The following is a 12,717-nucleotide window of genomic DNA, read 5'->3' as shown; positions in this document are numbered from 1 at the left end:
TTACTTTTGAAGGCAAATCTTTTCTTCAGGCTTCCAGGAAAATTGTTATTTGGAGTTAAGATTCTGCCCTGGCTTTCATTTAATGCAGTCACTGAATTTGGTGAGACTTCGTGAAGCATGAGCTGAATCAGGCCTTTTCACTATAACTTTTTCAGTATATGCAATCACTGTTGTGAAATGATAAGTGAACTTTACCAAACCCTCTGTATCTTAACCTTTTTTTTTTGAAGAGAAGGTGCCATAAATTGTGGTAATTTACTTTGTGAGGCTAAAAATCAGTTTGAAGGGTACAACTGTAAGAACTGATGCAGAGTTAGGATGGAAAAAGAACTGTCTCCAGAAAAGCCTGATGGAATGGCCCTAAGACTGGATTAAAATCAGAAACCCCCCACAACACATGTTCTGTTAGCTATATTTGAGAGTCATCTTCATGAATGTTGTGGTACCCTCTGATTCTGTACTCTGCGTAGCTGGTGAATCTTTGATAGGTTGATGTTAATTTCTATTCATCATTAAGCCAAGTGGGATTAGTTGACTCACTTTTAATGAAATTGCACTGGCAATGAGATGTTTCTAAACCAAAACTTTCTACAGATAATCTTGTCTGCTCCAGTGGGATTGTGTCTGGAAATGTTGCAGATTTTGGTGGAAGTAAAAGACGAATGAATATGAAAAGTAAAAACTCAGCATATCACTCTGAGCAACTTGTTGCTCAGCCTGAAACTGCTTCAGCCTTCTGAATGTAGTGAGGTCTGTTCTTGCAATGAGACTAAGTAGTGGAAATTGGATAAGTATTGAATTCCTCTGTGTTCAAAGAATTTTGGTACTGGTCCTGGGGCTGCTATGGATTAGTATAGGGATATATTTTTATCAGTGAGGGTAAAACTTAACTGTGATGCCATGAGGCCACCCCAAGTGTTTAAGTCCTCTTGCTAAGCAGGAGTTTCTCAGGAATATCCTGTACAGTGAGAAATCCCACAGAGAATACACACCAAAGAATTGAGTGCTCCTTTGTCTCTGTGGATCTGGTTTCATAGAGCCCTTTTGCAGATTTTGCTATGGTGAGGCTGTTGCACTAAACCCACCAGTTAGTGCTCCTTTCCTGCCATCAAAAGCAAGCCATTGCAACAGGAAAATTGAACATATGTTATAAATGTACATTAAATGTTAAACAGAGGCATTCCTTTCACTGCACCGCTTTAGTCCAATGAGTTTCACTTTTAAGCAGAGGAATTACTCTGGTGTGTTAGGTGAGACTCACATATCTGGCTGACAACTGGATTTCACAGACTAATGAGCTGCTTCCTTTGTTCCATGCTGGCTGAAACAAACTACAGGGAGGAAGGAGGTACAGATTTTATGAATAGAAAGATGGAGAGTGTTTTCTACAGTAAGCGTGGCATGATGTAAACACACTGCAAATTAGTTGTGAACATAAAATTAAATAGCTGATCTGGTAAGTGGGACTCTGGAAGATACTAGTACTAATAAATAAGAAAATAAAGTTGTCAGAGAAAGGACTCTGACTGATTAGAGGACTGGGAAATCACCAATCATATGAAGTTTAATAAAGGAAAGTGCCAGATTCTGCATCTGGGATGGGGCAGCCCTGGATGTATGTACAGAGCAGGGAATGAGATGCTGGAAAGCAGTGCCATGGAAAGGCACCCACTGAGGGTCCTGGTTTATGGAAATTTGAATATGAGAGGGAAGAAAGGGGCAGACACTGATCTCTTTTCTGTGGTAACCAGTGACAGGACCAAGGAAGTGGCCTGAAGTTGTGTCAGGGGAGGTTTAGGTTGGATATCAGGAAAAGGTTCTTCATCCAGAGGGTGTTTGGGCACTGGAACAGGTTCCCCAGGGAAGTGGTCACAGCACCAGCCTGACAGAGTTCAAGAAGTGTTTGGACAATGCTCTCAGGCACATAGTGTGACTCCTGGGAATGGTGCTGTGCAGGGCTGGGAGTTGGACTTGGTGATCCTTTTGGGTCTCTTCCAACTCAGCAGATTCTGTGATTCTGTAATTCCGTAAAAGTCTCCATTATTTAACCCTAGAAAAAAAGTTACACACGTAACAATGAAGATGAATGAATGAAATAAAATCATTTTTTTGAGAATTAAAACTTACCTAAGTGAGCTGCACCACATTTAAATGCTGGTTTCAATCCAACTCTTTGAATACTGCCATTTTTATTTTGCATATTCTAAAGCATGACTGCTAAGTATCTTACATGGTAAGGATAGGATCATGTACAGTCTAAAGTTAGCTTTAAGCATTCTGTTGAAACATTCATCTATTTTCTCTTGGAACTACAATTGTATGTTATTGAAAATAATATTGATGGGAAAAGTTTGGTTTAGCTCTTAAGATTATGTGACTTTCACATTTGTACTTTCCTAACTTTTTCCATTTGTATTTAAGAGACAATTTGCTGTTTTCTTTCTTGCAGAACGCGGTTCACCACGTAATTTGGTTACTACAGATATAACTGACACTACAGTTGGGTTATCATGGACACCAGCTCCAGGAACAGTTAACCATTATAGGATAATATGGAAATCACTTTATGATGATACCATGGGAGAGAAGAGAGTCCCTGGAAATACAGTGGATGCTGTGATAGAAGGCTTGGAGCCTGAGACTAAATACAGGGTTTCAGTATATGCAGCCTACAGCAGTGGAGAGGGAGACCCAGTAGAAGGAGAGGCTTTCACTGATGGTAAGTGTAGTACATTACCACCATTTGTAACATTCTGCTATTGATGAAATTATAATTTTTTTAAAGAAAATGGACCTTTACTTTCCTCAACTTTCTTTTTGTTTTGTTTCTTTTTTTTTTTTGTGAAAAGTTTTCCCAAACCAAAATGCCACCTCAGCTCAGTCAGTTCTGGCATTTTGCTGGACCATTAAAAAATCCACAAAATCTCATCTATGTCATAAAGGTTTGGATTCAGCAAGAATTACTTCCAAGTTAAGATATGATTTTGTCTGCATATTACTCTGAAGTTAGCCTTTCATAGGTTTGGTGTGACTGCTGAAAATCAGGTGGAGGAAATATGGATAGAGCAAGGAGGAAAAATGGGGTAAATTCCCACAGAATCAATGAGTTTCCTTTCCAAGCTATTGCCCTTCCAGTCTTCACAGTCCTCAAACTGAGGCTCACTGTGTGATTTTGACATTTGTTATTTACCCTTCTGGGGCTCTTCTTTTTCTTATTTGCCAAACATTATTATTTGTATTTGTCAAAGCAGGCTCAAGACTCTCCTGAAATGTAGGCAAAGTGAAAAAACACAGAGATCAGGGATGGCTTGTTGCTTTATAGCAAGAACTGGAAAGTAAAGGAGTTAGAATGAATGAAAGGATGCTCTGGATCAGGCTTGACATTTCTGTTGTTTGCCTAAAGGGGCCATGTGAAGAAAAAACCCGAGGGAGAGCTTTGGGGAAGCATCATGTGTGTTTACATGTTCTTGTGCTCTGTCCTAAGCATCTGTTTTGACTACTGTTGGAGACAGGCTGCTGAACTATGTTAACCTTTGTCCTTGACCCAGCGCAGTTGTTCTTAAGGTTTTGTAAGAGTAGTGATTGCTGCTGTTAGTAAGAGCTGACTCCCCAGAGTCAAAGCAGACTGCCATCCCACGGCTTCCTTCTTTGGTCAAGCACAGCACTAGCTGTCCTAGCTTTTCCAGGTTAAGTAGGCAGTGTAGCCACGTCACTTGTGCTGACTCTCTGTGTGCTGACTGAGGTAACTTGCTATAAGGCCTATCAATAGCCCCAGACCTGAGATTAATATTGTATCTTTATGGTACACACACAATTAAAAATTGTCAGTTCCTAAAAACTACAACGCCTACCTTACTGTGCGATGAAGTACTGACCGCTTCCACCATGCCAAGAAGGTTCAGCTTTGCCAAAACCTAGATGGCTTATTTTGGCTGACAGCCAACATTGCATATCTGTCAGTTCACTTGGGATTATTTATACCATTTGTACAGTCTGGAAAATATCTCTTAGAAGCTGAATGCTGCAATTTGTCGAGAAAATGCTTTATTAGTTCATGGGCTTATTTCAGCACATACACTGTGTTGTGATGAGTGATTTTCCAAGTGTTCGGAAAGTCACTCATCTCTATTTGCAGGATAGTTTGTATGGAGTTCAACAGCCAGCTGTTTGGGTATTCACCAGTACCTTATCAGACCTGTAAAGTCAAAACTTAGAAAATCTGAGCATGACATTGGACATTGTGTTCATGAAAATAAATGACTTCATCACTTTCATTTGAGAGTGCTGAATCCAATATTTAGTGGATTACTGAAAAGTGTGACTAAATAAAACTTCCAATTATGCTGTGTCATCATGTGATTTATACTTCCCCCTTTTTTGTCTCAGTAGTGAAAAGCACACTGCTGTTTCTTTAGTCCAATACAGTTAAGTTAAAAATAATTAACAATGGCCTGTGAGATTCCCCTGTGTCTTCCCCACAATCAAAACCTGCAATTTTAAAGAAGGCAATTTTATGTTTTACTACAGCAGAACTACTTTTGTAGTCATGCATTTGAATATATCAGATATGATAAACTAAAAATGTATCCATGTTTTTACACCGAAAAGTGTCACCAAATGCCAGGACTGTGACAGTAGACAATGAGACAGAAAATACAATGAGAGTTACATGGCAGCCTTCACCCGGGAAAGTCTTGTCTTATCGTGTGAACTACCGGCCACGCAGTGGAGGAAGACAAATGTTTGGAAGAGTAAATGCTCCTGCTACAAGCATAGTGTTAAAGCGACTTAAGCCCCGAACTACATATGACCTAACTGTTGTTCCAATTTATGATTTTGGACATGGGAAATCAAGAAAAGGAGAAGGAACAACAGGTATGTACCACAAGGTTGTATGGGATTTCATAATGCAAGTTTTGTTCTTAAAATTAATAGTCATGAAACATAGAACAGCATGGTGGAGTCTGCCAAGATCATGAATTGACAGGAAAATTGAAGAAAATTTTAGAGGTTGAGAAGAGAGTTTGATTTGTTTGAGATTTCATTGTGGCATAGCCTGAGCACAGCTTTTTGCTGTTGATATTAAAAGGTGTAAATATGGTGTAAAATCTGTTTGAAAATACTAGACTTGTTTTGAAATGCTGTCATCAGAAGTTCAAAAAAGGTGTTTTGTGAGGAAGACAGACTACTTAATCAAGTGTTGTCAGCTGTTTCATAGTTTGCCTTTTGCTTGTGGGTATTGATTAAATAGCTACCCAGCATCCCGTTATTTAGGTTTGTCTTCTCTGGTCACCATATTTTCTGTGGAAAACCCAAGGTACTAAAAAGGAGGAGTAGATGATTTTGAAGATTCATCTGTGGAAGTCTGACTTCATGGTCTTTTGGACAGGCTGTCTTCTCTCTCAGAAACTGAAACTCTAAAACATTTCTTAAATCTCAGTGAAGGCAGTTTTGTGGTAAAAGCAAAATTCATTTTCTACTCTACCTTTAGTATGAATGTGATACTGGTCTTACATTTTGTGAGGAAATGTTCTCTAGACATTCAGATCAACCAGATTTAGTGTCAGTTTTCTGTTCAATACATGGAAAGTTATTAACAAGAAAAAATCTTTTTCAAGATGTTTCTGCCTATGTGACACTAGTGCCATTCATTGAGGTATTCTTTAAATAGTTCATGCCATTTCTGTTCTCTTAATATATGTTATATTGAATAATGACAGGAAGTAAGATAAAGATATCCCAACAGTGGAGATACCAGCACCTCAGTTACTGAAGAAAGATTTCTTCTTTACCTAAAATGTGGTTGATATAAAGGAGTCGTGAAAACTTGGCCAGCTCTTGAGCAATACCTAGTTTTTTAATGCTGAAAATTATACTGAGGTAAACTTTAGATCATCCAGCTGCTTTTGATTTTTGAACTCTCCATCTTGATACAGATATGTCTTTCTGCTTTCAGTCTAAATAACAGTGGTGGTAAACCCTCTTTGGAAGCAAATGGAGCCTGAGTCATCTTTTTAGTTGAAGCTGTCACGATAATTCAGGGAGTATGATGAGAGATGAGACAGAGAATCTGTACTTTTCCTTGTGACTAGGACTGTATCTACTGTTTCTCAGCAGAATTCACAATTTGAGGACATTTATGATCTTTCAGCTATAATTAGACAATTGCACAGGCACAGGAACAAGGCAAACTCTTTTTTTCCTCCGTCTTTCATGCCAAAGCTATAGTGCTAACTCTCTGTTTAATTCCTATTCTTTTGCAACTTTGAGATTACGCTGCTGCAGTATTTTCCACGACTGCACTTTAGAGTTGCACAAAAGTTGCACAAAATGCAGAAGCTAGCAGCAGCTTGTTGACCACTCTGTCTGTGAGCACTGCCCTGCAGTGGGCAGCTGTTAGTCTTCTGAGGAAGTTGCTCTTGACCTAAAAACCTTAAGCTGTTTGGCTGGCACTCCTCTGAAGAATTGTTTTTTGACACACTGCCACACCTGTGGTTGGTGAAGTTGCTTTAGCTGCCAGGCAATTTATCCCTCAGTTCATTGACTGCAGAGGGAGCCTCAACAATAGACTTAGCGCACGTACCTGTTGGTTAGATAGCTAAAATCGAGTGACAGGAATCTCACCTTTCATCTCTTAATACTTGTCTTTGTGCCTAAAGAAAGAAACAAAGAGTTTAGGACTGTCAATAATACTGGATTTGCATATATATTTTTACATAAAAGCATACTTGCTGATTTTTTCCATGTGCAGACCTGATCTAAACTCTTTTGTTTCCCACCCTTTCAGCTTCTCCCTTTAAGCCACCTCGAAATCTGAGAACTTCTGATCCAACTATGTCAAGTTTCCGAGTAACATGGGAGCCAGCCCCAGGGAGAGTGAAGGGCTACAAAGTAACTTTCCACCCTACTGAAGATGATGGGAGTCTTGGAGAATTAATAGTGGGGCCATACGACAGCACAGTGGTACTGGAGGAGCTTAGGTATGGATATTCCCTCATGTTGGTTTTTGTTCTGTTTTGTTTTGTTTTTCTTCCTTTAAATAACTTTAGCCTAGGATTTTGTTTAATCTTGATCTGCTATTGAAATGCCTGGCAAAATCTACTGTAAGCAAGAAAGTAGTTTTGTCAATAAGCCATGAAGGTCTTGTTATGCCATCTCTGAAAGGCACCTGGCAGGTAGGTCTCCTTCTAAGATTATCCATTTACATCACTTGTGGTGTTCTCCCAGCAACTGAAGGAGGCAAAGATATAGGCTGGAGCTGTATTCTGTATTTCACATATGAGAAAGATAATATAATAGGGGAGGATATTTGGGATTTCTATAGTTTCCTCTTAAAAGTTTCTTGTCTCATGTTTCTCAAAAGATGCTTGGTTTAGTTCTTGATTCATTTTCTCGGAGGCTTGGATTTTTAAAGCAGGCTTCACACCATGTCAAAATCTGTTAGACAAGTATACTAAATATAACTAAAATTGAATCATTAAGTCAAAGAATCATACAGTCACAGAATGGTTTGGGTTGAAAGGGACCTTAAAGATCATCTAGTTCCAACCTCATTGACATGGGCACCTTCCACCAGATCAGGCTGCTGAAAGCCCCATCCAGCCTGGCCTTGATGTCCTGGGATGGGATACCCACAACTTCTCTGGGCAACTTGTTCAAGGGTCCTACCACCATCACAGTAAAAAGCTTCTTCCTAATATCTGATCTAAATCTACTCTCAGTTTAAAGCCATTACTCTTTGTCCTATCACTACATGCCCTTGTCAGAAGTGCCTCTCCAGCTTTTTTATAGGCTCCCTTTAGGTGCTGGAAGGCTACCATAAGGTCACCCCAGACCCTTCTCTTCTCCAGGCTGAACAACCCCAACTCTCAGCCTGTCTTCACAGGATAGGTGCTCCATCCCTCTTACCATCTTTTTGATTTTCCTCTGGACTCGTTACAAGAGGTCCAAGCCCTTCCTACATTGGTAGCTCCAGAGCTGGATGCTATACTTCAGGTGGGGTCTCATATGGGCAGAATAGAGGGTGAGAATCACCTCCCTTGACCTGCTGGTTGCTTCTTGTGATGCAGCCCAGGCATCACTCCCAGTCCCTGCATTTGTCTTCTGCGACCTTCCAGCAGTGTGGCTGGAGCACTTTTCAGTGAAGACTGAAGCAAAAATATAATTTAGTACCTTAGCCTTCTCCATATCCTGGGCAAACAAGTCTCCTGTTTTCTTCTGGAGGGGGCCCATTTTTTCCCTAATCTTCCTTTTCTCATTGATGTACCATAGAAACTTTTATTGTTGCCTTTGATGTCCCTGGCCTGATTTAATTCTACCAGGGCTTTAGCTATCATAACCTGATCTCTGGCTGCCTGGACAATTTCTCTTCCCAGAATTAAATAACCTGAATGAGGAAGGCTATAAATTTAAGTATAGAGTGTAAAATCAGCTTTTAAATTGTTGAACTTCAGTGCCTTGTGGAAGACATTGGCTTCATATTTTGGGCTTCATATTTTAGCACCTTCTTTTCCATGAGGTATTTTTTTTCTGTCACAATTTAATAAGTGAAATGTTTAGCATTTAACTAGTCAAATGACTTTAATTAAAGTATACCTCCTTAACTATTTCAGGGCAGGAACTACCTATAAGGTAAATGTTTTTGGGATGTTTGAAGGAGGAGAGAGCAACCCTCTGGTTGGACAGGAGATGACCACCCTTTCAGATACTACTTCGGAGCCATTTTTATCTAGAGGTAAACGTGCCTGAATCAAAGAAAAGGCAGTCTTGTATTTTGGATTACAGAGACCAAAAGTTTACTACATTTCCTTTTTGTTTTTCCAATGCACATACATACTTGTTTACAGGATTCATTGTATTTCCTTCCCTAATGACATAAATCCTGGTCTCAAATGACCAAAAAGCATGGCCCAGTTCACAATTCTGGCCCTCTGCACCCTTCAGATGATCTTAAAAAGATGATAATGCAGGCAACCTGTGTTTTCCTGATTATTCAAAGCCATCTGCATTGCATTTTCAAGCTGTCCACAGCTGTGTTAAATCACATAAGGTCAAATTCTTGAACAGAGATCATGGCTCATCTACAGGGGTGTTCACAGGAGTAGAACAAGGAATTTTAAGCAGACTGTTGGCCCTTTGCTTGTCCTTATATGGTGGCTTTTCCTTTAAAGACTAAGATGATATAACGAACAAAGATCTGATAGTTGGGAATGTCCTAGTGTTAATGTACATTATTTAAGTGTATATTCAATATATTCACTGTTTAGTCTTTTGGTTTGTTACTGTAGTAGGAGGAGACTTTTTCAGAAAGGCAATTGCAGAGTGCTCTCTGGTATCTCTTTGGGAGTTTCTCACTGTGTAGCTAAATCTTTCTTTCAAGGTTTCTGTGAATGTTATGATATTATCTCCCTTTGGTGTGGTTAATAGGCCTCTGCATGATAATAGTTGTGCTCACCATACTTTCAGTTACACCACCTGAAGAAAATTTCAGGGCTCAGCCCTTCATGGAAAGTATAAAAAACAGGGCTGCTGCTGAATAGCCAAGTATACACAAATAAGTAAAGCCTGTTCTCCTCTGCCATTTCAATGCTTGCATAACCATCAGAGAGAATTTGGTGAGGAGAAAGAACCTAACTGCAAAGTCCTTTCAGAGTTAAAGAAAGAAAAAAGGTTTCTGACAGCTGACTATATTGTTTCTGTTTAGCCAACAATGGGCTGTGTAAAAAATACTCATCTTGTATATACTTTATTGAAACATTTTTAGAAACTTCTTAATTAATTGGTGTCCTCCTCTGTCTAATACTAGAGGGTAAAACTGAAAAAAACTCCTAAAATAGGCCATCAGTGATATTAGACTAAAGCTTTAATGGGGCTGGCAACAAAAAATTGCACCAAGAGTGGTTTGTTATTTTTCATCATAGTAGGTCTCATTTCTGTCTTCAATGTTATATTCTTTAAGCTAATTAGTTTTACTAATGCATGGATTTGAGTCATGGTTAATGTGAAAAATGAATTTATATCTTGGATTGTAAATGTAATAGTAAATTATTTATTAATAGGGGGGAAAAATCACCCTAGATCTGGCACATTTACGAATTTTCCATGTGGGGAACTATAGTATGTTGGAAGAAATATAAAAGTCAAAATAGATTAACTTTTATATTGTACATAAAGCTAACTTTAACATCCATATTAAAGTTATGCATGCAATTTTTTGAACTAACATGGTTTGACTTAAACCCTACTCCCAACTGATTTTATTGTCCTGACTAAAGACTAGATCTATATTTTCTGTGCAGAAGAGGATCATGCTTTTAACCCCCAGGTACATGGAATAGTTATATTCATGAGTCTACAGTGTTGGATCAATTCTGTGGAACATATATGAAATCACAATATCTTTCAACTGTGATGAGTGTGGCTGATTTTTCTCAATGGGATTTCTTCCATATAAAGACCAGAAGCTCTGATGGCAGGAAGCCAGAAAATTTGCAGCTGGTAACAAAACCTACAGGAAAAAAGAGAGAAAGGATTTTGGTTTATTTTGTTTGCACATGGCTGTGGATAAAATTATTGTGTCTTTCTGTTTTGTATAAATATTTTGTGATTTTCCTTGTGATGAAAACAGTATGATGCGTATTTTATTCTGTAATTTGTAAACTGAAGATATCTGAAATAACTTCCTATTTTTTAGAAGATCGCAGCTTTATATAAATGTTTGTTCTTGTTTCCTCTGTATCTCTTGACCTGTGTTTACGCTTGTGTGTCTTCTCTGAATTGTGCTCTTTCCTTTCTGTACATGCAAACTTCTATACCATGTGTATTACTATATCTTTTTCCCCTGAAAATTGAGGAATGCAATTTATTTGAAAGTGATTACAATATATGATGTTAATCCCTATTAACTATTACATGGTTGAAAATTAACCAGTAGTTTAGCTGTGACAGACTAAAATACCATAAAATTGTATAATCTGATAATACTCACTGTCATATCAGTGGTTCATTTAGTAGTCTTGTACAAAACTTCTGAAATCAAGTTATCAGCCATCTTTAAAGACCAAAACAGACAGTGACATGACAATAGAGAACACTAGCCTTGACATTTGCAAAGGCTTATTTTTAAAAGGAAACATACATGAAGAAATTTATCCAGCTTTTGCCATGGAACCACTGACTAGTGTGAATAATGCTCTCAAATAGGTCATACTTGACAGAGTGCCAGTGAATAAAACTAGAGCTATTTTGGAAGCTAACTCATGACATATGTCATCTAAAAGGATGGGGAAAGCAAGCCATCATCCTAAGGCTATATTTTTCTGGTTGACACGGCAGGTCTAGAATGTAGAACCAGAGCAGAAGCTGATATTGTGCTGCTGGTGGATGGCTCATGGAGTATCGGGCGGCCAAATTTTAAAACCATCAGGAACTTTATTGCCCGTATTGTTGAAGTTTTTGATATTGGTCCTGACAAAGTACAGATTGGTAAGTTCTCATATGTTGGAGGGAAAATGGAGCATAACTGCTACAAAGGCACATAATAACTGAGTAAATTATGGCTTTTTTCCCAGGTCTTGCACAGTATAGTGGTGATCCCAGGACAGAATGGAATCTCAATGCTTACCGAACCAAACAGTCTTTGTTAGAGGCTGTAGCCAACTTACCATACAAAGGAGGCAATACTCTAACAGGTATGTCACAGTGCCAGGATTTTACTTAAGCTCCAGTGAAAACGATTCCAGTAGCTGACCCTGAAATTAAGTGAAAACAAAAGTGCCCATGATGAAAGGGAGTTAACAGTTCAACTCAGTATGGTTGGAAGATAACAGATCTAGCATAGGCTTATAAACTCAGGAGAAATCTGATAGAAGACATTTTGGGTGATGAAGAGCTTGTGTTGCTGTTGCGCCTGTGAGAAGAAAGAAGGTCATTTCCATGTCAGGGTTGGGATGAAGACAACCAGGGACCAGAAGAAAGGCTGGTGGAAGTCAGGAGGTTGATGCTCAAAGGGTAAGAAGGTGCTGAATACTATCAGTTGCTGAGAAGTCTAAATGATGGGCTGCAACTTGATTCAAAATGATTCTAAAGGGAAGTAAACTGTGGAACTGTTGTCAGAGTAAAGTCACTAGGATGCAACAATCTCTTCTACCATGACTACTATATGAAAATAGTTTACAGTGATGGTTACTTTCTTTGTGTCATGCTAGGAATGGCCTTGGATTTCATATTAAGAAACAACTTCAAGCAAAATGCTGGCTTAAGGCCCAGAGCTCGCAAAATTGGTGTTCTCATCACTGATGGCAAATCACAAGATGATGTAGCCATCCCTTCAAGAAAACTCAGAGATGAAGGAGTGGAACTGTATGCAATTGGTAAGTATTGTATGAAGAGATGGCCTGCAGCAGCCCCCTCCTGCCCATCTGCTAAACGCAGAGAAGTGGCCACATATAAAAGTACATAAAAGGTTATTCAAAGAACATGTTTAGGGACTTAATTGCATGGTGTCATGCTTCACAGACATAATTTCTAACAGGTTTTGCTTTCTTCTTCTCTTGTAAGGTATTAAAAATGCCGATGAAAATGAATTGAAGCAGATTGCAACGGATCCAGATGACATCCATGCTTACAATGTTGCAGATTTCCCCTTCCTGGCTGACATTGTTGATAATGTAACCACGAATCTATGCAACAGTGTGAAAGGTCCAGGTACATCACATT

The 12,717-nt window shown here is 38.8% G+C and overlaps 1 protein-coding gene across 5 annotated transcripts in view; it reads left to right on the top strand.

The window, feature by feature from the left end:
• COL12A1 (collagen type XII alpha 1 chain) overlaps positions 1-12,717 on the top strand; it is a 101,612-nt gene that overhangs the window by 31,248 nt on the left and 57,647 nt on the right. For 4 of the 5 annotated variants that reach the window (XM_032104833.1, XM_032104832.1, XM_032104835.1 and 1 more), the window contains exons 14-21: positions 2,450-2,719; positions 4,609-4,875; positions 6,788-6,980; positions 8,613-8,734; positions 11,335-11,484; positions 11,571-11,690; positions 12,207-12,371; positions 12,559-12,705. In XM_032104833.1, the coding sequence (XP_031960724.1) occupies positions 2,450-2,719; positions 4,609-4,875; positions 6,788-6,980; positions 8,613-8,734; positions 11,335-11,484; positions 11,571-11,690; positions 12,207-12,371; positions 12,559-12,705 (1,434 nt within the window). The remainder of the gene's footprint in view (positions 1-2,449; positions 2,720-4,608; positions 4,876-6,787; positions 6,981-8,612; positions 8,735-11,334; positions 11,485-11,570; positions 11,691-12,206; positions 12,372-12,558; positions 12,706-12,717) is intronic. The other variant, XM_032104836.1, reaches the window with a different exon arrangement.

This window comes from Corvus moneduloides, chromosome 3 (genome assembly GCF_009650955.1).
Source record: "Corvus moneduloides isolate bCorMon1 chromosome 3, bCorMon1.pri, whole genome shotgun sequence".
Classification (NCBI taxonomy): Eukaryota; Metazoa; Chordata; class Aves; order Passeriformes; family Corvidae; genus Corvus; species Corvus moneduloides.
Note: the sequence above shows the minus strand (reverse complement) of the source record. Positions and strands in the feature narration are given on the sequence as shown.